Here is a 23191-nt window from a genome sequence, read left to right as displayed (position 1 = left end):
GTGACTGTTACCGATATGCACAAGAATGCAGGCAAATGCAAAAAAATGTGTGAAATGGCATTCCGAAGTAGCCTGTATTAAGTCCAGCCTCTGTCAAACATTCATGGAAACAAGGGTTGTAGTTGTTTCACCCCAAAATTAAAACGAAGAAAAAGAAATTTTGCATACAGGGTTTCTGGAGGATTTTTAAGCTCAAATTTAAGACTTTTAAAGACCTTTTTTAAGACCTGAGCACACAAAATTAAAACCATATGAGCAGGGTATGGCAATGCCTATAGTACCATATAAAGTACCATAAAATACCTTAAATTTGCTGTAAAAAGCCTAATTAACAGTTCAGATACAAGTTCACACAAAAACAAAGTTTTATATATTGATAAACTTTACATTTCAACCTTTAGAGTCAACAGTATGAATTAATATATTAATTTAAACAACTATTATCAATAAATTAGTATATCAATTAAATAGCAAATTAGGGGTGTGCGATATTGAAAATTTAAAAAAAAAAGATATCTCCGAAATATTCTGGGATTTTATTGATAACAATAATTAGATGATATTTTGCTGAGTGTGTTATTGTGCTGATATCTTAAGGACTACCATGGACAGCTGTTCAATTTCTGTGTGGTCAGTTCACAGCAGTAACAAATTAATAATTTCCATCAAGTTTTATGGGCATTTTTACCTTTAAGTCCTTTTTTCTCTAAAAGTGTGCACCATCTTTTACAACCCAAATTCCGGAAAAGTTGGGACGTTTTTTAAATTTTAATAAAATGAAAACTAAAGGAATTTCAAATCACATGAGCCAATATTTTATTCACAATAGAACATAGATAACGTAGCAAATGTTTAAACTGAGAAATTTTACACTTTTATCCACTTAATTAGCTCATTTACAATTTAATGCCTGCTACAGGTCTCAAAAAAGTTGGCGAGGGGGCAACAAATGGCTAAAAAAGCAAGCAGTTTTGAAAAGATTCAGCTGGGAGAACATCTAGTGATTAATTTAGTTAATTGATATCAGGTCTGTAACATGATTAGCTATAAAAGCTTTGTCTTAGAGAAGCAGAGTCTCTCAGAAGTAAAGATGGGCAGAGGCTCTCCAATCTGTGAAAGACTGCGTAAAAAAATTGTGGAAAACTTTAAAAACAATGTTCCTGAACGTCAAATTGCAAAGGCTTTGCAAATCTCATCATGTACAGTGCATAACATCATCAAACTATTCAGAGAAACTGGAGAAATCTCTGTGCGTAAGGGACAAGGCCGGAGACCTTTATTGGATGCCCGTGGTCTTCGGGCTCTCAGACGACACTGCATCACTCATCGGCATGATTGTGTCAATGACATTACTAAATGGGCCCAGGAATACTTTCAGAAACCACTGTCGGTAAACACAATCCGCCGTGCCATCAGCAGATGCCAACTAAAGCTCTATCATGCAAAAAGGAAGCCATATGTGAACATGGTCCAGAAGCGCCGTCGTGTCCTGTGGGCCAAGGCTCATTTAAAATGGACTATTTCAAAGTGGAATAGTGTTTTATGGTCAGACGAGTCCAAATTTGACATTCTTGTTGGAAATCACGGACGCCGTGTCCTCCGGGCTAAAGAGGAGGGAGACCTTCCAGCATGTTATCAGCGTTCAGTTCAAAAGCCAGCATCTCTGATGGTATGGGGGTGCATAAGTGTATACGGTATGGGCAGCTTGCATGTTTTGGAAGGCTCTGTGAATGCTGAAAGGTATATAAAGGTTTTAGAGCAACATATGCTTCCCTCCAAACAACGTCTATTTCAGGGAAGGCCTTGTTTATTTCAGCAGGACAATGCAAAACCACATACTGCAGCAATAACAACAGCATGGCTTCGTCGTAGAAGAGTCTGGGTGCTAACCTGGCCTGCCTGCAGTCCAGATCTTTCACCTATAGAGAACATTTGGCGCATCATTAAACGAAAAATACGTCAAAGACGACCACGAACTCTTCAGCAGCTGGAAATCTATATAAGGCAAGAATGGGACCAAATTCCAACAGCAAAACTCCAGCAACTCATAGCCTCAATGCCCAGACGTCTTCAAACTGTTTTGAAAAGAAAAGGAGATGCTACACCATGGTAAACATGCCCCGTCCCAACTATTTTGAGACCTGTAGCAGAAATCAAAATTGAAATGAGCTCATTTTGTGCATAAAATTGTAAACTTTCTGAGTTTAAACATTTGCTATGTTATCTATGTTCTATTGTGAATAAAATATTGGCTCATGTGATTTGAAAGTCTTTTAGTTTTCATTTTATTAAAATTTAAAAAACGTCCCAACTTTTCCGGAATTCGGGTTGTAAGTCAGATTCTTCCATTTGGGTTGTTACCAAGCAAATTAAATCAGCATCAACTGAATTTATCTTTGCAATGCAGAGGAAACACAGAAGCTGCATTAGAAGTGTCATTTACATTCACTTACACACTGATTAATGCAGCTCAGAAGGACATGGAATACATTAACCTGCAGTTACAAATGCATGAATAATGTTTTGATATTTTAAACAAAATATTGAAAACTAATGTTTGAAATTATTTAAAAAATGAAAAGATACCTTAAATGTGAAAATAAAACCGCCAGGAGGGGGCAGTAAGTCAATGTTAATAAGTGAGTCATTACGATCAAACCAAATCATTTAAATGTTCGATTCATTCAGGAACAAAACCGTGTCCTGGTGTTCAGAGACATAAAATGTCAAGTGCTCTGGCTGTGTTTGATTTTTTTTTTTTTTTTTTTTTGGAGAAATAGAGCAAATCAGGAAATATGGTGTCTAAAACAATGTCTTAATATTAACTACTTGTTTATTTAACTGTTGTATAAAATCAATATCAAATTTTTAATCATGCTTTTGGAGAATAAAAAAATGGCACTCTTCATGTGATATTAACTATATGAAATTATATAGATATAAAGTTTCTGCCCCATCTTAAATTATGTGATAATATATATGTGATAATATATAATGCATGCAGTGAAAGAACGCACTCTAAATGAGCGAACACGCTCTAGTCTAACCTACTAGACTTTATCACCCAATGTACAGGTGCTGGTCATATAATTAGAATATCATCAAGTTGATTTCACTAATTCCATTCAAAAAGTGAAACTTGTATATTATATTCCTTCATTACACACAGACTGATATATGTCAAATGTTTATTTCTTTTAATTTTGATGATTATAACTGACAACTAAGGAAAATCCCAAATTCAAATAAAAAAATCAAATAATAAAAAAAATTAAAATATAGTGAAAAGGTTCAGTATTGAAGGCACTTGGTGCCACACTCTAATCAGCTAATTAACTCAAAACACCTGCAAAAGGCCTTTAATCTGGTTTCCCCATTTTGCTGAGTTATTTTCTGTTCATTGCCAGTTCATTCAATAAAGACAGTAAACAATCTAGCTTCTGAGTACTAAATTATTAACCCGACAAGAGCGGGGTCAGTTGTTTTTTTTTTTTTTTTTGCAGTGGGCCGCACAAATATATGTGTTTGGTTGTGTGGGCCATGAGTTGAAAAAGGTTGGGAACCAGTGGGCTACACAATTATGGGGAAGACTGCTGACTTGACAGTTGTCCAAAAGACGACTATTGACACCTTGCAAAAGGAGGGCAAGACACAAAAAGTCATTGCAAAAGAGGCTGGCTGTTTATAGAGCTCTGTGTCCAAGCACATTAATAGAGAGGCGAAGGGAAGGAAAAGATGTGGTAGAAACAAGTGTACAAGCAATAGGGATAACTGAACCCTGGAGAGGACTGTGAAACAAAACCCATTCAAAAATGTGGGGGAGATTCACAAAGACGGGACTGCAGCTGGAGTCAGTGCTTCAAGAACCACTACACACAGATGTATGCAAGACATGGGTTTCAGCTGTCGCATTCCTTGTGCCACTCTTGAACAACAGACAGCGTCAGAAGTGTCTCGTCTGGGCTAAAGACAAAAAGGACTGGACTGCTGCTGAGTGGTCCAAAGTTATGTTTTCTGAAAGTCAACTTTGCATTTCCTTTGGAAATCAGGGTCCCAGAGTCTGGAGGAAGAGAGGAGAGGCACACAGTCCACATTGCTTGAGGTCCAGTGTAACTTTTCCACAGTCAGTGATGGTTAGGGGTGCCATTTCATCTGCTGGTGTTGGTCCACTGTGTTTTCTGAGGTCCAAGATCAACACAGCCGTATACCAGGAAGTTTTAAACATGAAACATGCCTTCTTCATATTCAGCCCAATAATTTGATAAGGTTTCAGAGAAGACGTGACAGCTGACTTATACAAAACCTTGTGCAGTCAAAGTCATTATTATTGTTATTAGTCCATTTATAGCTAGTCATGAAAATCTTCTCAACACTTACCAAATTATACAGTTCATTGCTTCCAACATCCAGTTCTTCAAGTTTCTGAAGCTGAGACAGAGACCTGAGAGAGACAAAATGGAATAAATATGAGTTTGCTTTTGCCTTATACACACACAAACACACACACACACACACACACACACAGTGTCAGGAGGCGTACACTTACTCTGGTAAATATGTCAGCAAGTTCTCTCGGAGTTCCAGTGATACCAAGTGACAGAGGCTAGATGAAAGATAGAAACATTGCACAATCTTAAGTACTGTATAATGTTATATTTAAACCATTACACATTTTGAGCAGTAGCTCATTTAGCATTTTCCGAATTCAATTTGCTTTTCAGGGCCACCATACATATTATCATTAAGAGTGATGGTACTACTGATATTTTATTTAAGTAACATTCACCACACAAAGCTTACTCCAAGTCCACATAAAGACCATTAAATGATATCATGCCTCAACCAGAAGCAAATATACAGTCAGAATTTGAAATAAGTTAAAAGAAGTCTTCTTCTCACCAAGGCTGCATTTATTTGATCACAAATACAGTTAGAAGAGTAATATTTGGAAATATTTTTACAAAGTAAAATAAGTTTTAAATGTAAATATATTGTAAAAAAAGTAATTTATTCCTGTGATCAAAGCTGAATTTTCAGGATAATTACTCCAATCTTCACTATCACGATCCTTCGGAAATCATTCTAATATACTGATTTGCTGCTGAAGAAACATTCCTGATTATTATTAATGTTGAAAACAATTGTACTGCTTCATATTTTTGTGTAAACCAAGATACACTACTATTCAAAAGTTCTGAGTAAGCAACGCAAACTCCACTAGAAATGTCTACTCGTTTTCGGTCAAAAAATGATATGCACAGAGATAAAGTTTATCTATCCGCTGACAGAGAGAAGGGAAGTACACTCAACACACATCCTGAGATAGGAATCACAATCTTCCAGCGCATGCTCACTGCTCAGATCCTCACAAGTGGGGCAGTGACATTTCAGTTTATTTATTTCAGGGCTTCCTGCTATTTAAAACCTGATTTTAAAAACAATAACTAAACCAAGTGAAGTAACAGTCAAGCCGAGGGCAAGAGGACTTCCCTGTTCAAACTGAACACAAGCCAGTAATTCAGAGACAAAACCACTCACGTTTCTAGACAAACAGCTTTTAAGGTTAAAGGGTTTAATTCCTCAGTAGATGGATTCAAACAAAAATGGAAAAAGTAAGATGAAAGAAGAAATGTGATTTGACCTCTACAGTCAGTCACAGGGACAACTTGACTTCGAAAACAGGAAATGCTGCAATTTGTCACTATAACTCCACGAACATTTAATCAACCCGGAGAACGGACAAGAGTTCAACACGCTTTCAAATGTCTGGAGCTCAAGGCTATACAGACAGCTAAAGTCACACAAACATTAATCAGATTTGTCTCCTGAAATGAAAACGGAGAGAAAAAAAAAGAGGTTTAGTGTTCAAGGCAGCAGCGAATGGAGTATTTCAGCCTTTGAATTCTGCAGTAATAACTGTCTGCAATCAGTCATAGTTATCATTACTGTACAATCATTACTGCACATTAATGTAAAAATTATCAACCAAATGTGCATATGTGTGACTGAGCTGACTATAGTATGCTGACTGAGAGGATGCAATGAGGAGAAATGTCAGCTAAAAGATCACAAGAACACTCTGGAATTGAGCTCTTTACTAATATCTGCTCATTGAGAAAACATCTCTGCCTCTATAATGAAAATAATGGCAAAGAAAGAAAGAAAAATATCCTTAATTTCCTTTAAGTAAAATGTAATATCTTACTTCTTTAATATTAATTATACTATTTATCACACATTTGATAATGTGTCACAAATCACAAAAACAAATATTACAAAAATACTGAATACTGGAGCAGCATTGTGGAGACATTTTTGCGTTTTTATTAACATTTAGTGTGTGATTAAAACAACCATAATTGACATACAGAAATCATTTCATCACACCAGCAACAGTGAAAGATGAACTTCAGACTAGTAAAGGTTAGAGACAAACAACACTTAAATACTGTCAAGATATTTAACAGTAGTTAGTCTCCCAGTTGATTAACTTCTCACTGGTCATAAACAGACTAGCCTTGTCATGTCATGAATTTCCATTATTTTTCTAGGAACTTTCTAAAGGTTCAGATTGCAAGAGACTGCCATAGAGCTGTGAGATAGAGGGCCGACAGGCACGGAAGAGGAAATTACACAGGAAATGAAGAAAGCTGTGGAAAAAAAAAAGGTACCCAGACGTTTCCCAGATTTCAATCTGAAAGAAGTCCAAGTTACTGCAGAGACAATGGTGAGAGGTGATATGAACATCCACTGGAATAACAGGCCGAGCCACTCACATGAATGCTGGACTGTTTTTAGGAAACAATGTCATCCTGGAGACAAACTGTGTCATGGAGTACTCACCAGAAACCTCTGACTGTGAGTCTCAGTGCACGTCAAAAATCTCCCTGAGGATAAATGCATTTACCAAAATCTGAAAATGTGAAATCAATCGACTGAAATTAGACTACTGGTTTTAGTTGTTCTGATATCGTATCAAGTCATGGGATAATTAGCCGATTACTGCAGCCATCTCAGCTGCTCATGAGCGTCCTACAACAGCGACACAGAGAAGACAGACTTCACAGCTAGGGTGGATAAAGGGAATCAAGTCAGCCCAGTATCCAACAGCAATCTACTGATCACGAGATCATCTGAGAATGTGTCATAGATTAAACCCTGCCGATATCACAAGACAAAGTATCCCTCTAAATATTGCAAACAAAAAGCAGACTATCTGGTCTAATAAAAGATAAGTACATAAAAAACTAACTGGGAAAACAGAGGAGAAAAAAACACTTACTTTCCAATGTTGTCTGGAAGTACTTGTAAAGAAATGTCATTGATGGAAAGGCATGTTAAATTGCGTAATTCTGTAAAGCTTTCTGGCAACCTGAAACAAAACAAAAACAAACGTATAACTCACAGTTGGCACAGGGAACGACGGAAGAGAATTACTGCGAAAGTGCTCTGGCGGACAGGTGAACGAACAGATGGAGGAGTGAATCATGAACATGGTCATGCCAGCAAAACATGATCACTCACTATTGTGTAAAAAAAAAAATTGAACGAAACAAATCATTGCTAACAAGATAGTTCTGCCAGTAAACTAAAGCTACACCATATGGTTGTGCGATACAAAACAACCAGAGAATACAGAAGCAGTCAAGCACTGCTTAACATCCAGCAAAATGGGGAACAAATTGGCAAACTGGGCCAAAGTGGATCCAGTGCTAATGCATAACGCATGACCTGTCAAGCACAACACAGCTATTAGGATATCGTCAATAAACCTCAGAGATGTTGTCAACGTATCTGTGCTGTAATAGACATGCATTTAAGACATGCAACTGTAGTCTGCTCTGAATTTCAACTAGATAAAGTACACACGCTTCTCTTTGATTAAAAAAGTACTTAACTTCACTACAAACTAATAACAAAAAAGAGGATAACTACAGAAGCAAATTTAAGGGGAGGATATATTTTTAATTATACTACAAACTATAAATATTTATCTCACACAAACATTATAATTAGGGCAACAGCAGCAAAGCTGAACAAAACTGTAGTTAATTTAGATAACCTGACAACAGCAGTATTTTAGTAAATATTTGACTGGTTTTCAGCATTTCTTCATTATAAAACGTGTCAGCAATTATACAGGATCAGAAATGCACAAATACCTTGTCAAAGGATTTCCACTAAAATCTGCTACTTGGAGGGTTTTACAATATGAAATGCTCTCAGGGAGTTCCATAATGTCTGTGAGAGAGAGAGAAAAAAAAAAGAAGAAACAGATTTAATCCACAGACAACAGTCAAAATAATGGGTTCAAGCATATGCCTATATTAACATGCCTATATTAAGATGCCTTCCTTTGACCACATTTTAAGCTAGCATAGCATGCATCAATTACAGAAACATGCAAGATGGCATTAAAACTCTAAAAGTGCTATTTATTTTTATACTAGAAGAGTGCTGCGTTGTCAGTGTAATGTTAATGCAACCCTCTGCTGGAATCAGCTGTGAGTTGAGCATTCTTCAAGGGAGGAGTGCTGTAGAGTGTGACAGTACTATATTCACCCACTTTTTCAAAGGCCATGGTTCCGGATGGATTTTTCCCATAGGAACTGTGATTTAAAGATGTCTAACATATATAATAGTGATATTACAGAATATTCTGAGAGCAGAGGGAAATTTGCACTGCGTCACTGGAGTGCCCGGGCCACTTAGGTGTTCTTCTGCAGCAATTTCCTTATCGTGATTCTCTGATTGCTGAACATTTCCGGATAATTTCGTTTTTCAACCAGGAATTCCACTGTTAAACATGATTAATTTAAAATTCAGTTGAAGTAACGCCATCCTTAAAAATATTTTGGTTTGCAGTAACAGTAATTAAAAAAAAAAAAAAGGGTCGGTGGCTCGGCCTATATTTTTTTTTTTCAAGTTTCAATGTAAAAAAAAAAAAAGTACATTTTTGTGATGGTGATGACGTCGGTATGAATTTAAACAAATTAGCATATCGTGACATCACTGACTGGGTCTTTAACCCGTGCCTTCGGGCGCATCATTGCAAACCTCATTTTGATGCAGGCTATATAGACCACAAACAAATTTAAATCTTTGCCAAAAACATGTTTATTGCATGAATTTCAGGTGAAAAAAAAAATGAGGTACTGTTTTACTTGCATCCACCACTACGTATCAATGCAACCTACAAATGAGAGAACGTTTACTTTGCTTTCTTGGGTTGTCACTTTTGCGCTGTGTCTACACAACTCTCAAAGGCGGACGAGCTCGACACGCAGTATCTGCTTTCTCATCTTTCACCTCGTGTACGCACACGAGATGCGATCACAATATATGTGTCATTGCATTATAAGGTTGTTAGCCTATCCAGTTGAAGCCACTTAAAAAATAAATGAATAAATGTGGAGAAGATCTTGTTTACATCAAAACTGAAACCAAGCCGTTCACACAGAACGCATAATTCGCTCATCTCACGTTTTTTTTAATGAAAAAAATGTATCCTGTGTGACTGGTTTTCCGCATTTTTAATTATTTAACAATGCATGCATTAATGATGCGGTTTTGTTTATAGTTCTTTAAGCAACTTAATTAATAATAATTGGTTCATAAACATTATTTTAAATATGATGTTTTTTTTTCACAGTCATGTAGCTATTCTAATGCTTTGAATAAACATGCAGTAATATTTTGCTCTTGAGCCTCAGAAGAGAAGCAAAAAGCTTTTCTTCACCCTAACTGAAATTATGCATTTAAAATTCGAATTTAGTTTTTTCAGCTATTTTGACAGCCCTAGGCGATTCAAGCCCGAAACTGTATGAGATTGAATACCGGCTGAATTCACATTTCTGTTGTAAAAAGAGAAACATTGTGCAGAAGTATTATTTGCTGTTATGCGTGTTTGTCCGAAGCTGCAGTTGCTGTGTGACGACTGTTCAAAAAAAAAAGAAAAAGAAAAAAAAAAACCTGGACGCGCTCCGAGAAAAGGTCGTTAAAATCATTTTCTTATTTTCGTTTTCGAAACTTGTGTTGGTTGATTCGTGCTTGATTCGTGCAATAGATTTTCGAACATAAAGTGACAGTCGACGCGGTCACGGTTTTAGACTATAGAGGAGAAGGGATGGGAAAAGATCTGGGCACAGTTTTTCCAGAACTTTGTGACAAGTTAAAGCGGTGTCGAGCTGTTTTAATGAATTTTTGGTAACACTTTAGTATAGGGTCCAATTCATACTGATAACTAGCTGCTTATTAGCATGTCTATTATTAACATATTGGCTGTTTATTAGTGCTTATAAAGTACATATAATGCATGACATCCATAATCCTACCCAATTCCCTAAACTTAACAACTACCTTATAAACTATAAGTAAGCATCAAATAAGGAGTTAATTGAGGCAAAAGTTATAGTTAATGGTTAGTTAATACTGTGAATTGGACCCTTAAATAAAGTGTGACCGAATTTTTTTAGATGTATTATGGTGCCCGAACCCGTATGACTTTGAACAGTGACCGCGAACATTTAGTTTACTGCAGCCACAGCCATCATTACCAAGCGCGAACCGTTGACTCTGACAGTGAGTGAGAGTTTGAGACAAAGCGAACGCACAGGCCACAGTGTGACATCCGCGTAAACGTACTCGGTTACTAAACGTAACCTCGGTTCTCTCTAGAAGAGCGAACGAGTACTGCGTCTTAGCTAAGACGCTACGGAAAAAAGTCTCTTTTCACGAAATACTGAATACTGAAATTATCCTTAATTTTGTATTTTTGTAAAGCGCATTTGCAGCAGTACACAGCCATAGGCGAGACGGCTCGTTCGCTCATTGGCTTGTTCTGCGGCAACTACACAGCCTATCGAGCGCAGGCTGATGCAACATCAGACCAATAAGGGCGCTTCGCACCCTTCTTGCCACTTCCCGCCGAAACGGGTGTGGCCCAACCTATAAAAGGAGCTCGAAAAGGCTGACTCACCTGATTTATTTCATCGCTGAAGCGAACCAGAGTGAATCGTACGCACGGCAGAGAACGCAGTACTCGTTCGCTCTTCTAGAGAGAACCGAGGTTACTTTTAGTAACCGAGTACGTTCTCTTACGAGAGCTCTCTCGTACTGCGTCTTAGCTAAGACGCTACGGGAACCCAATGTAAAATGCCGTGCGCGCAGGGATCACACACCAATAAACCTGAAGCAACGCCCAGGATTTACAGTGCACAGTCACCTGAGGGACTCACAGAGAGTCCAGGACAGAAAAGGGAAAAAGCCCTCCGTCCTATATCTAGCAGTATCCGTAGATGCGGCAATATGACATCACACAGCCGAGGCAAGGCCTGACCAATGTGGCAATGCGGGTCTTACGCAATACTGCCCATATAACAGTCGGCAGCGCATAGCGCTCGTGAACTCAGAATTCCCCTCAGGGCCCTGATTCGACTATATCGACAACAGCCTTGCTTGCAAGGCGGGGACCTCCAGGTTATAGAACCTGATAAATGTAGACGGCGAGGCCCAACCTGCCGCCATACATATATCCTGCAAGGAGATCCCAGTAGACCACGCCCACGACGAGGCGACGCCTCTTGTGGAGTGTGCTCTGACGCCCAACGGGCACTGAAGGCCCCTGGAAGCGTAAGCTAACGCTATGGCGTCAACTATCCATCTGGATAGAGTCTGTCTCGAAACAGTCATTCCCTTGGAACGTCCACCGAACGAGACAAACAGCTGCTCCGTCTGCCGAAAGGCAGCAGAGCGAGACACATAAGCTCTTAAAACCCTGACAGGGCAAAGAAGACTCGAGTCTCCATCCTCCCCTGACACCGGCAGGGCAGACAGGGCAATAACCTGAGCCCGAAACGGTGTGTTGAGGGATTTCGGCACATAACCGTGCCTAGGTTTGAGTATGACCCTTGAGTCATTGGGCCCAAACTCCAAGCACGACTGGCTCACCGAGAGCGCGTGCAAATCACCCACATGCTTCACTGAAGCGAGAGCCAACAAGAATACTGTCTTGAACGACAGATGCTGAAGGCTAACCGATTGGATAGGCTCAAAAGGGGGACCCTTCAAGGCCTCCAAAACCGCCGCGAGGTCCCACATAGGGACTGACGGAGGTCTGGGAGGATTCAGCCTCCTAGCTCCTCTGAGGAACCGGATGACTAAATCGTTCCTTCCCATTGACTGACCGGACGCCGTTTCAGAAAACGCCGCGATGGCCGCCACATAAACTTTGAGCGTGGATGGGGCTCTGCCCTTATCCAACAGCTCCTGTAGGAAGGAGAGGACCTCCGTCACCTCACAACTAAGGGGTGAATAACCTCGAGCTGTGCACCAGCTGGAGAACACCGACCACTTCGAGGCATACAGACGTCGTGTCGACGGAGCTCTAGCCTGAGTGATGGTATTTAGCACTCCCACTGCGAGATCAGCGGGTAACCATTGAGCGCCCACACATGGAGGGACCACAACTCCGGTTGAGGGTGCCAAATCGAGCCCCTGGGCTGCGAGAGGAGGTCCCTCCTCAGCGGTACCGGCCACGGGGTGACATCTGCTAACTGCATCAAATCTGGGAACCATGGTTGGTTCTTCCAAAGAGGTGCTACAAGCAGTATCGAACATCTCGTTTCTCTCACCCGTTCTATCACTGCTCTCAGCGAGTGCACGTTGCGCTGAGCCCAAACCAGGAGGCGTTCCATCAGCCTGCACAGGTTTCGGGACCCGAGACCACCCTGGCGATTTATGTAGGACACCACGGACATGTCCGAACGGACTACGACGTGGTGATCCTTGATATGGGGACAAAAGCGCGTCAGCGCGTTCTCCACTGCCAGCATTTCCAGGCAGTTGATATGATGGAGCTTTTCCCGTTCTGACCATAGGTCAAAGGACGGTCTGCCTTCGAGCAGCGCTCCCCATCCCGAAGTGGAGGCGTCCGTCGACACCATTTTCACACTCGGGGAAGTCCCCAGGCTTACACCTGATCGGTACCAGCCGTTCGCTGTCCAAGGTGCTAGAGCCGCAACACAGCTCTGATCGACCTTGAAATGCAGCCGGCCAGACGCCCACGCTCTGCGCGGCACCCGAGCCTTCAGCCAGAACTGCAGGGGGCGCATGCAGAGCAGGCCCAGCCGCAGAACCGGAGATGCTGAGGCCATGAAACCTAGCATCTTTTGACAGTGTTTGAACGACACGGTCGCGCCGCAGCGGAAAGAACACGCTGCGCGCTGAATGCCCATCCCGCACTGTGGTGACAGCCGCGCCGTCATGGAACACGAGTTCAGAACTATACTTAGAAACAGGATCGTCTGACTGGGGTTTAGCGAACTCTTCGCCCAATTGACACTGAGGCCGAGCTTCTCGAGGTGATCGAGTAAAACGGCCCTGTGGTCCACGAGCTCCGCTCGTGATCGGGCCAGAACCAGCCAGTCGTCCAAATAATTCAGCACTCGTATGCCTCTGAGTCTGAGAGGAGCGAGCGCTGCATCGTAAACGTACGAGGAGCTACGGACAAGCCGAATGGCAGGACTGTAAACTGGTATGCCTGGCCCTCGAAGGCGAATCTCAAATATCGCCTGTGGTTTGACGCTATCTGTATTTGAAAATACAGATCTGAATGAAAATTCAGATCTATTGACATGAACCAGCCCCACTCTGCGCGAGGAGCTTCCTGGTAGTGAGCATTTTGAAACTGCGTTTCATCAATGCCTTGTTCAGCTGTCTTAGATCCAGTATGGGCCTGAGACCCCCGTCTCTCTTGGGCACCAGAAAGTATCTGCTGTACAGCCCCCCCTCGCTTTGAGCTTGAGACACAGGCTCTACAGCCCCTTTACTCAACAGTTTTGATATTTCGGCCCGAAGTATGTGTGCTACTTCTGTTTTGACCGTAGTTTCGACGCGCGCTGAAAAGCGCGGTGGGCGTCGAGAAAACTGTAGCGAGTAGCCTCTCTTTATAATGCCTAGCACCCAATCCGAAACCCCTGGAAGCGCTGACCATGCATCTGCATGAATGGCTAAGGGCTGGATGCGAAGCGCGCTCTGTTGACTGGGCAACGGCGGCGCTCGAGTGTGCTGCAGTGGGCAGATCGCTCTTCCTCGGCCCGTCCCGGCACTTAACCGACTGGGGGGAGGCTGAGCGGGTCCCGTGGGACTCGATATATCTGCGAGTAACCGTGGGCTGCATGTGTGCACATTTACCACTTTCAACTCGCTGTCTGCCTGTGCAGAATGTACGTGCACGGGCCTCGTTTTTACAGAAGCCCCGCGCCGTATGTGACATAGTGTATGTGGGCACGTTTACTATGCGGCGCGCTCGACCGATCTGTGTCGATCTTATGCGCGCTAGTTGCTTACATGTGGAGATGGGCACTGAGTAGTGGGCATCGTCACTGCATTTATAGCACCATAGGCCGTGGCCGGACGAGCGTGCACGGGTTTCGTTTTTACAGAAACCACATGACGCGTGTGACATAGTAATTGTGGGCACTGAGGGGTGGGCACGCTTACTATGCAGTGTGCGCGACCGACTTGAGTCGACATTATGGGCGCAGGCCCTGTGTGCAGATGTGGAGATGGGCACTGAGGAGTGGGCATCGTCACAACATTTATAGCACCATCGGCCGTGGCCGGAACACCAGAAAAAACACTCTTTTTGTGAAACATCTGGTTAGCCGTGATAACGGCTTTTGTGTGCAGGCAAGCGGGCACTCGTGCAGGCTTGTGCATTGCAGAGGACACTGAGGCAGTCACAACTCTTGGAACTGCAACAGCGGCGCGCTAGGGTGAGAGCTCGGCCGCAGCGGAACTCGAACACCGGCGCTTTCCCAGCAGTGCTAGGATGCTTTCGGGGCTTCTGGCTTAACCGCAATCCTCTGCCGCGGCTCCCGCGGCGACGGCTTGAAGAGCGAGAACGGGGTCCCGAGCTGCATTGCTGACGCTGTCGCGATGACGCAGCAGGAGGTGGTGGGCGTGACTGAGAGCTCTGTGGGGCCGGTCTAGAGCGGCTAGCTGCAGAACTGGAGCGCTTCGGCAAGAAGTGCTTGAACGCCTGCGAAGCTTTCTGGTCCTCGGCGAATCTCTCCACAAACTCGTTGACGGAAGATCCGAAGAGGCCGGCAGGAGTTAGCCTGTGCAGGGGATGGCCTGTGCAGCGGACTTAGTAGCGCGGAGGGAGAGATCCGAAGCACTCCTCAGATCCGCGAGACAGATCGCTTCAGGTCCCATCTCATCCAGCTTGCGGAGAAGATCGCCCTGGAAAATCTGTAGCGTAGCCATGGTGTGTAGCGCAGACGCAGCCTGCCCAGCAGCAGAGAATATCCGTGCGAGCAGCGATGACGTCATGCGGCAGGCTTTGGATGGCAACGCCGCCTTAGTCCGCCGTCCAGCAGAGGGCGGGCAAAGGTGCGCTGCTATAGCCTGTTCCACCGGCGGAAGTGACAGGTAGCCTCTGTTCTTAGCACCGTCCAGTGTGGAGAATGCTGGCGAAACAGATGAGCGGATTCTCGCCGAGAATGGAGCGTCCCAAGCTTTCGCCACTTCTTCGTGAAGCTCAGGAAGAAAAGGGGCGTGCTTTGAGCTTGAGGAAGAGCGCTCATCCGGAAGATAGCTACCATCCAGCCGGGAACGTGAAGGGGGCGCTGGTGCAGACCACTCGAGGCCGAGGCTCGCCGCGGCCAGCGAGAGTACACGCATCAGCTCCTTATCGATATCCCCCCGTCTGCTGGGCCTCTGAGCAGCGGGCGCGAGATCCACGGAGCTCGCCCAACCCTCACTGCCCGAAGCAAGCAGAGAGCACGTGTCTTCTTCCTCCGACGCGGTTCTGGTAGGCGCTGCGAGCGGCGCTTCCTACGGCGCAGCGGATGATGCAGGCTTCGAGAAGGATGCCAGGTGAGTCCTCAGAGTCACCATAGGCATTAACTCGCAATGAGGGCATCCGCCGTCAGCGAGCGCGAGCGCTGCATGGTCCTCACCCAGACAGGAGACGCAGATGACGTGACGATCTTCTTCGCTGAGCGGGGCTCTGCACGAGCCGCACGAGGGCATCTTTAAAAAGACGCAGCTCTTTTGTGAATGTGCGTCGCAGGGCGAACACACACACAGGATATAACAGATCAAGGATGTAAAGGATATGGGCGCCGGATAGCGCAGCAGGAACGGCAGTGGAAGGCGGCGATGCCAGCAGCTTCAGAATGGCTCGTCCTGCTGATATGCTCTTCCAGACGGCGCTTGCTTCCTCGTGATCCAGCGATGCGTGAGCTTCGCTGAAGAGATGAAAAATCAGGTGAGTCAGCCTTTTCGAGCTCCTTTTATAGGTTGGGCCACACCCGTTTCGGCGGGAAGTGGCGAAGCGCCCTTATTGGTCTGATGTTGCATCAGCCTGCGCTCGATAGGCTGTGCAGTTGCCGCAGAACAAGCCAATGAGCGAACAAGTCGTCTCGCCTATGGCTGTGTACTGCTGCAAATGCGCTTTACAAAAATACAAAATTAAGGATAATTTTTTGCTTCAGTATTTCGTGAAAAGAGACTTTTCCCGTAGCGTCTTAGCTAAGACGCAGTACGAGAGAGCTCTCGTAAGAGAACACAGATGACGTCAAGGGATTTTTTTTTATTAAAGAAGATAGCCTTCATTTGTATGTAGGCCAAGGCAATTTATATATTTACAATACTTGCTTAAATATAATTAATAGTATTTTATTGCGTTTGTATTAGTTGTTTGAAGAGTAAAAAAATAATTGGTCGGTCTTAACGCAAATTTACAATCGGCAAGTCGGTCGGACTAAAAGCAAAAAAAAATTTAAAATTGAGTCGATGCTAAATTGACAGGGTCGGTCGGGTTACGGCAAACAATAATATTTTTAAGAATGGCCTAATGCTGGCTGATGGTTTCAACAAAAGCATGCATCAAAGTCAAAGTCAAAGTCACCTTTATTTATATAGCGCTTTAAACAAAATACATTGCGTCAAAGCAAATGAACAACATTCATTAGGAAAACAGTGTCAATAATGCTAAATGATAGTTAAAGGCAGTTCATCATTGGATTCAGTTATGTCATCTCTGTTCAGTTAAATAGTGTCTGTGCATCACAGATTAACAACCTCGTAGCTCACAGTAGGTTTGTCTTTATTAAGTTAATGTTCAAAATCAAATGCCATACGAAGAAATGTAATTACATTTTTACTTGTAGAACATGAAGCATTTGTTTCTGTAAATCCTTTACAGGTTCCATTTCAGATGCTTCTTTACAAGATACCAAGCTATGTAGAAAGCAAGGTAGCATACAGGGGTTTGGAACAAAGCCAGCATTTCAATCATTTATGTGCCTGCCATAAAAATGGTGCTTTAACTAAGAGAGATCAGAGTTCAACTTTAATATGATGTGCATTTATAAGGGAGGAACCATGGCAAGACAGTGTGTAAACACAAAAAGAGCATAAACCATGAAATGACCACTGAAAAGTAATTTACAGTATACATGCTCACGGCTTTACAAACCAGAATTCATTTCTTTCTTCTATATCAGAGTCCAAACAACATTCAACCCACTTTAAATATGTGGCGCAATTTATGCAAAATATCATCTATACTGTATAGAAGAAGAAATAAAGTCAAAAAAAAATTTTTTCATGAAATATCACTTTAAGAAAGATACATGTCACAAACCATGAAGTCTACTTTTAAAAATGCCACTTGATCAAAAACAGTAGAAATAGCTGAAACAATAACTGAAATTTGTGCGTGGAGATTCTGCGATCCAGGCTGGGAATAACTGTGAAGGGTGCTGAAATGTTGTATGTAATTGTGGAGCACAGAAACCCAGCTGCTGAAATAAGTGTGTGGGAAGAACAAGACACGGGAGGCCAAAGTCTCTCACAGACACGTAAAGTAATTAAACAGTGGTCTGATAAACCAAAGGGCTTCTTACCATTTCGAGAGATGTCTAGCTCTACGAGCTGGATGAAGTTAGCAATATCTCCCGGCAGCCGCTGGATCTCATTGTCACTTAGGCCAAGTATTCTCAGCTTAGTCAAATTGAAAAATGGCTGAAAGAGAGCAAGAAACACCAATTAATTGCTACTGCAGTTTGAATAAGTATATGTATAAAACATATTTTGCCAATGCTGTTATACCTTACATACAAAAAAGCACAGTAAATACTGCAGAAAACGTAAGGAAAGTACACTAATATGCTATTCCAAACATAGCCTATGCAATTTGGGAGTGTTTAGAGAGGATTATGGGTAATTCTGATGCTGTACTGATTCACATTTGCATACTACGACTGACATGAGGAAAAAAAAGTGCATTTGAAGCACCCCATAAACCAGAGAGACAGCAGAGCCCGAAACCAACAAACAACTGCCTGCAGCATCTCTTCAGCTGTGCTTATTAGAGCCTCACCGTTATGGGTTTTTTTTGGGGGGCTGGGGGGGGGGGGCTGATATCAATATTAGGGAGTAAAAAATGCTGATATCAATATATCATCCAATATTCTTTGTGTTTATTATAGTACAATATAGGGGTGCTCCAATCAGTATTTTTGAGGCCCATCACTGAAAACAGATAGCAGTATCTGCCGATCCGATCACCGATACCGATCTTTTTAAAGCCTTAATTTTATCATGTAGAATTAATTATAGTGACGGTCCAATTAAGATTTTTTTATTTTTTTTATTTCTTATGAGGGGTAGAGAGGGGGCCATTTTTTCAAAAATATATATTTATCTCACCTAAATGTTTGATCATGAACCATATTTTTGTTATTACAATTATGGGATTGTTGCACAATACACCATACAGCTCTCTTAAAGTGCAGACACGATGTGTTTTGAAGCCATTTGCATTTTGAAAGGGAGCGCGTGGTGATTCATTCAAGCTTTTTGTGAAATTATGTCTCACAGAAACTTTTCAAATTACTTTCAGTTATTTAATGAAGAAATATGAATTGTACCCCAGCTAAAGCCTTATATTTATTTCACCCGTGCCGGACAGAGAGTGAGACGGTACTGCTGCATGTCATGCAAATGCGTCATCGGCTTGAGATTGGTAATTAGGTCATGTTTTCTCCCTTTTTCTCCAAACCGCGAGAAACGTCAGTCTCCCTTTTTTGCAGAATGCGATATATCTGCTCAACCAATCACAGCGCACCATTCCACACATTGTAAGCAGTAACAACCAATCACAGCACACCATTCCATGCACCCTAGACATTAATGGCGGCGCTTTGAATACACCCGTCATCCTAGTTTTCTCTCATTTACTTTGTGATCAACAAACAAGGATTGCATTATAAATCGCATGTGATTGTCATGCGCACTATTAATCAGTAAAGCCAGTTCTGTGATTAATAGTACCGGTAAATCTCCATCACGTGCTTTCAGATGGAAATTATTCAGATGCATTTAATACACAGAGACGTAGATCACTGATAAGCTGCGCTATCACGTTCATTAGATGAATAACATTAATTTATGAATGCGATATTCCGTAGCTTGTCAGTGTTAGTGTTTTTATTAATGCCATTTATGTTTTTGTACAGCACATAGCACTAGTCAACTTAATGAATGTAACTTGGTAAAGTTTGCACTTTTGGAAGTTGAATGTAAGTAAAATATAATTTTGGAATTTCTGTGTTCTAATGTGATGTTGTTCATGTTCTTGTTCATGATTAAATGTTATTTTATTGCTGTAATTAATTTATAGCATTAACAAGATGACCCGATGAATTCATTTTGGAAGCGATGACTGATTTTTAGTCCAGTGGCTGTATAGAAGATTAGTATTGACCAAGTTCATATGTGGATCAGCTTTGTTGTGTGTTTTCATCAGTTTCGATATGAAAAATAGCTTTTCAATGCATATATTGCATTTTGAGAAGAAAAAAAAAAGTGTCATGATTTATCAAATAAAAATCTCACTCATGTCATTCCAATCCTGATATGTATAATTTTCTTCTATTTCCTCAGGAAATACAAAAGGAAAATGTTCAAGCTGCTCTTTTCTATAAAACTAAAATGGATGATGATTTACACTGCTGAACCATTCAAAGTTATACAACTGCTTTGTGTAAGGAACAGAATAAAGTGTGGCTTGTGTCGTGTCTTTTAATTAATGAAATGTAAACATTTAAATTTTAAACATGGAAAAAAAATTTTGGATTTATTTCTTGAAAAAATAATAATAGTAAATAATAGTAATATCTAGCACAATGCCTTTATGTAAAAATGAACTTTTATTTTGGCGGGCTACTTTTATTTTGACCCTGGTTTTACTCGGATGAAACGGTAAAATGCTTGTGAAGTGACTCACAGTTCTGGTGATGGAGTTTATGTATTTATGTCCTCATTGAGACGGCAGATGCTGAAATTACTGCAAGCGTCACGCGCTTCAGTCTATGTAGTAAACAAACCATTCATTCATTCACACAGAGACGCGCAGAACATGCAGGATTCATATTTCAACCAACTTTTGCGGCTTAACATTTAAAGATAATGGTCCATACGGAGATTTGATTTGATTAATTTATGTTAACTTTGACACATTCCGTGATTGTCCATATTAAAATGTAAGTTTCATTATCATGACTGGATTTTGAGATTCCGTCTGCGTTTTCTGCTTCGTGAAAATCATAGCGCTATGTGCGCCAAGAACCGGGTTGACCGGGTCCTCGCTACCACCGGTACTTAAAGAAACCTGGTACCGCCACATTTTCATTTTTTTAGTACCGTCTTGGTACCGAAGTACCGGGTCTTTTGACAACACTACTACAGACTGGTTAAACTACGATGTTTATCAGTGCCTTACAGTTTAATTCATCACAGACCAGTTGACTCCATCACTGTACATGCTGGCTTTAGGTCTCTAGAGAGGACGTGAACACACAGGACTGGCTATTCGTGCCAAACAGCAAAACTGAATGGAGCAGTATGCAATGCACGCTTATTACGATAATAAAGGTAATCTGCATGAGTAGCAGAGACACAGTGTTGTCTCGATCGGTCAGCCAGTCTTCACAGAATGCCTTATGAGTTCACGGATTTGGAGTTTTTGTATGGTAATAATCAAACATAACCAGAGAATCAGAAAGACAATAATGCAACTGCCATCTGACGCATGCAAAATCGCTAGCTTGATGTCCCGGGGCTATTGTGTTTTTCAGTCGGGCTACCAAAATGCATCACAACTCCTGCGGGTCCTTCAAAACTCCTAAAGTGAGTAGTATCAAACGTAAGGCAATACAAAGTTTTAAATGGTAATGGTAAATGGTATAATAAATGTCTTAATTATAATTTCAAGAGGTCTTACAGTTGTGGACACAAGAGTCGCCATACGGCTGGATTAAATTTCAAAAGCCAATGATGTCATTGAATAAATATGAGAGCTGCACGTTTCAAGTGAAAACGCAGTGCAGATGTCTTCATTTGACTGTATCTGATGCGAACCGACTGTCCTCAGACAGTCCTTGGCATTTTTATTGCATTTTACCAATAATTCCTGATAAAGCAGCATTTATGAGAGCAGAGCTGCTATGTGTACAGCCGTTACCGGGCAAACCACAATATTTCAGCGCTCCTAAAGTGCCACCTCACAGCAGAGAATGGATTTGCACTTCCAACAAGCCTTTTTTGCTGTTCATGGTAAAATCAATGCAAATAACAACTCATGTATTTAAGCAGCAAACACATGGAGTTGTAAATAAGAAAGAAGTAAATTTGCCTTCTAAAAATCTAAATTAAGACATCAATCTATATACTATTTAAACTGACGACATAATTTATATGCTTGATTTATCCCTTTTCATAAAAATGGTTTTAGGGCTGAAATGCTGCTGTATAAGATTTTTGTTTTTGTGAAAACCTGTATCTGAAATGTAAATCATGTAATTTTATGGCTCAATACTGTATGTTATCATAGACATTGTCCAACATCACTTATACAGTGTTCATTTTACTTGTGCAGCCAGGGGTGTGGTATATCATATCATCCATGATAATACATTTTACATGATAAAAAAAGTGTCATATCACGATATCAGTGATATAGTGACCCGATGACGTATGGTGAATATATGTTCCCTAGCGCTCACAACAACAACAAAACAAACCTAACAGGTGTGTTGAAGCAGCGCTGCGCAGACTGATCGGTGTATGACCAACCCTCTACAATGAGAGTAAATCACTCGCATATGCGACTAAATCTTCACTCTGGGAGACTAAATGACGTCTAATATTAGCCAATGGCTAATAAATTCTCAGACTTTACTCTCCAGTGTGTGACTTGGAGGCTAAGTTTAGCAAGTATATATTTTCACTCGCTGAACACTCTGTTCTGAGCGCTTCAGAGTTCCACTCTCCATCAGACGATCTGTGCAGTTCTTCTGAACGAATGTGCAAAGCACCTGTATTTGATGTACCGTAAACTCTAGTGTGAAGGCACATGACTTGCCGTCGCTTTGTTTCACACACATGCAGAGAGAGAGAGAGAGAGAGAGAATTGACATGCTACATGTAAACTATATTCTTTAGTGTATTTTCCTGTCAAAATCAGGGCTGGGCGATTTATCTAACGATATGATCATGCGCACATAGTCAGTAAATCCGGTTCCGTGATTACCGCTTAATCGCAATGACCTGCTTTCAAATGGAGCAGCATTTAACAGACAGAGCCGTAGATCACAGACAAGCTACGCAATATCGCATTAATTATCAAAGGCGATTCATCTTGGATAATAAACACAATATTGCATAGCTTGTAGGGATACATCGATCCGATACTCGGGATCTGTATCGGCTCCGATCCAGGCATTTTCTGCGGATCGGGTATCTGACAGACGAGACCGATCTGTCCAAGGTGTCCTTAGAGGGTTGATGACATCAAAGTATCTTCTAGAGCATATTTGAGCGCACACTCATACCTTCAAATATAGGTGAGGAGCATATCTTTAGTAAAGCTATGTGGAGCGAGGGGACGGGGCTGGTGATTTCATCCGACTTCCTGAGGCCAACGTAAAAAGACGTCATGAAAGCTTATCAATTACACGTGTTTAAGCCTTGCCAATTTAAACTTTCAAAACTGTTTAAAGCATTCAAACAGAAGCAGAAAAACTCAACAGAGTTTTGAGCAAACAGAGAGCTGTGCAAATAGCGAGCTCTTCCTCGTTTCCTCCCGTGCCTGAACGAACTAATAGACCTCGCCAGT

General features: G+C 41.7%; 1 protein-coding gene across 1 annotated transcript in view; it reads right to left on the bottom strand.

The window, feature by feature from the left end:
* Positions 1-23191, bottom strand: part of LOC132110988 (leucine-rich repeat-containing protein 1-like) — a 49909-nt gene that overhangs the window by 20669 nt on the left and 6049 nt on the right. The window contains exons 2-6 of the mRNA XM_059518142.1: positions 17919-18036; positions 8163-8241; positions 7283-7372; positions 4547-4603; positions 4378-4441 (exon numbers count right to left, since the gene is read on the bottom strand). Coding sequence (XP_059374125.1) covers positions 4378-4441; positions 4547-4603; positions 7283-7372; positions 8163-8241; positions 17919-18036 — 408 coding nt within the window. The remainder of the gene's footprint in view (positions 1-4377; positions 4442-4546; positions 4604-7282; positions 7373-8162; positions 8242-17918; positions 18037-23191) is intronic.

This window comes from Carassius carassius, chromosome 30 (genome assembly GCF_963082965.1).
Source record: "Carassius carassius chromosome 30, fCarCar2.1, whole genome shotgun sequence".
NCBI classification, from domain to species: Eukaryota; Metazoa; Chordata; class Actinopteri; order Cypriniformes; family Cyprinidae; genus Carassius; species Carassius carassius.
This window is presented reverse-complemented; position numbering and strand designations above follow the sequence as displayed.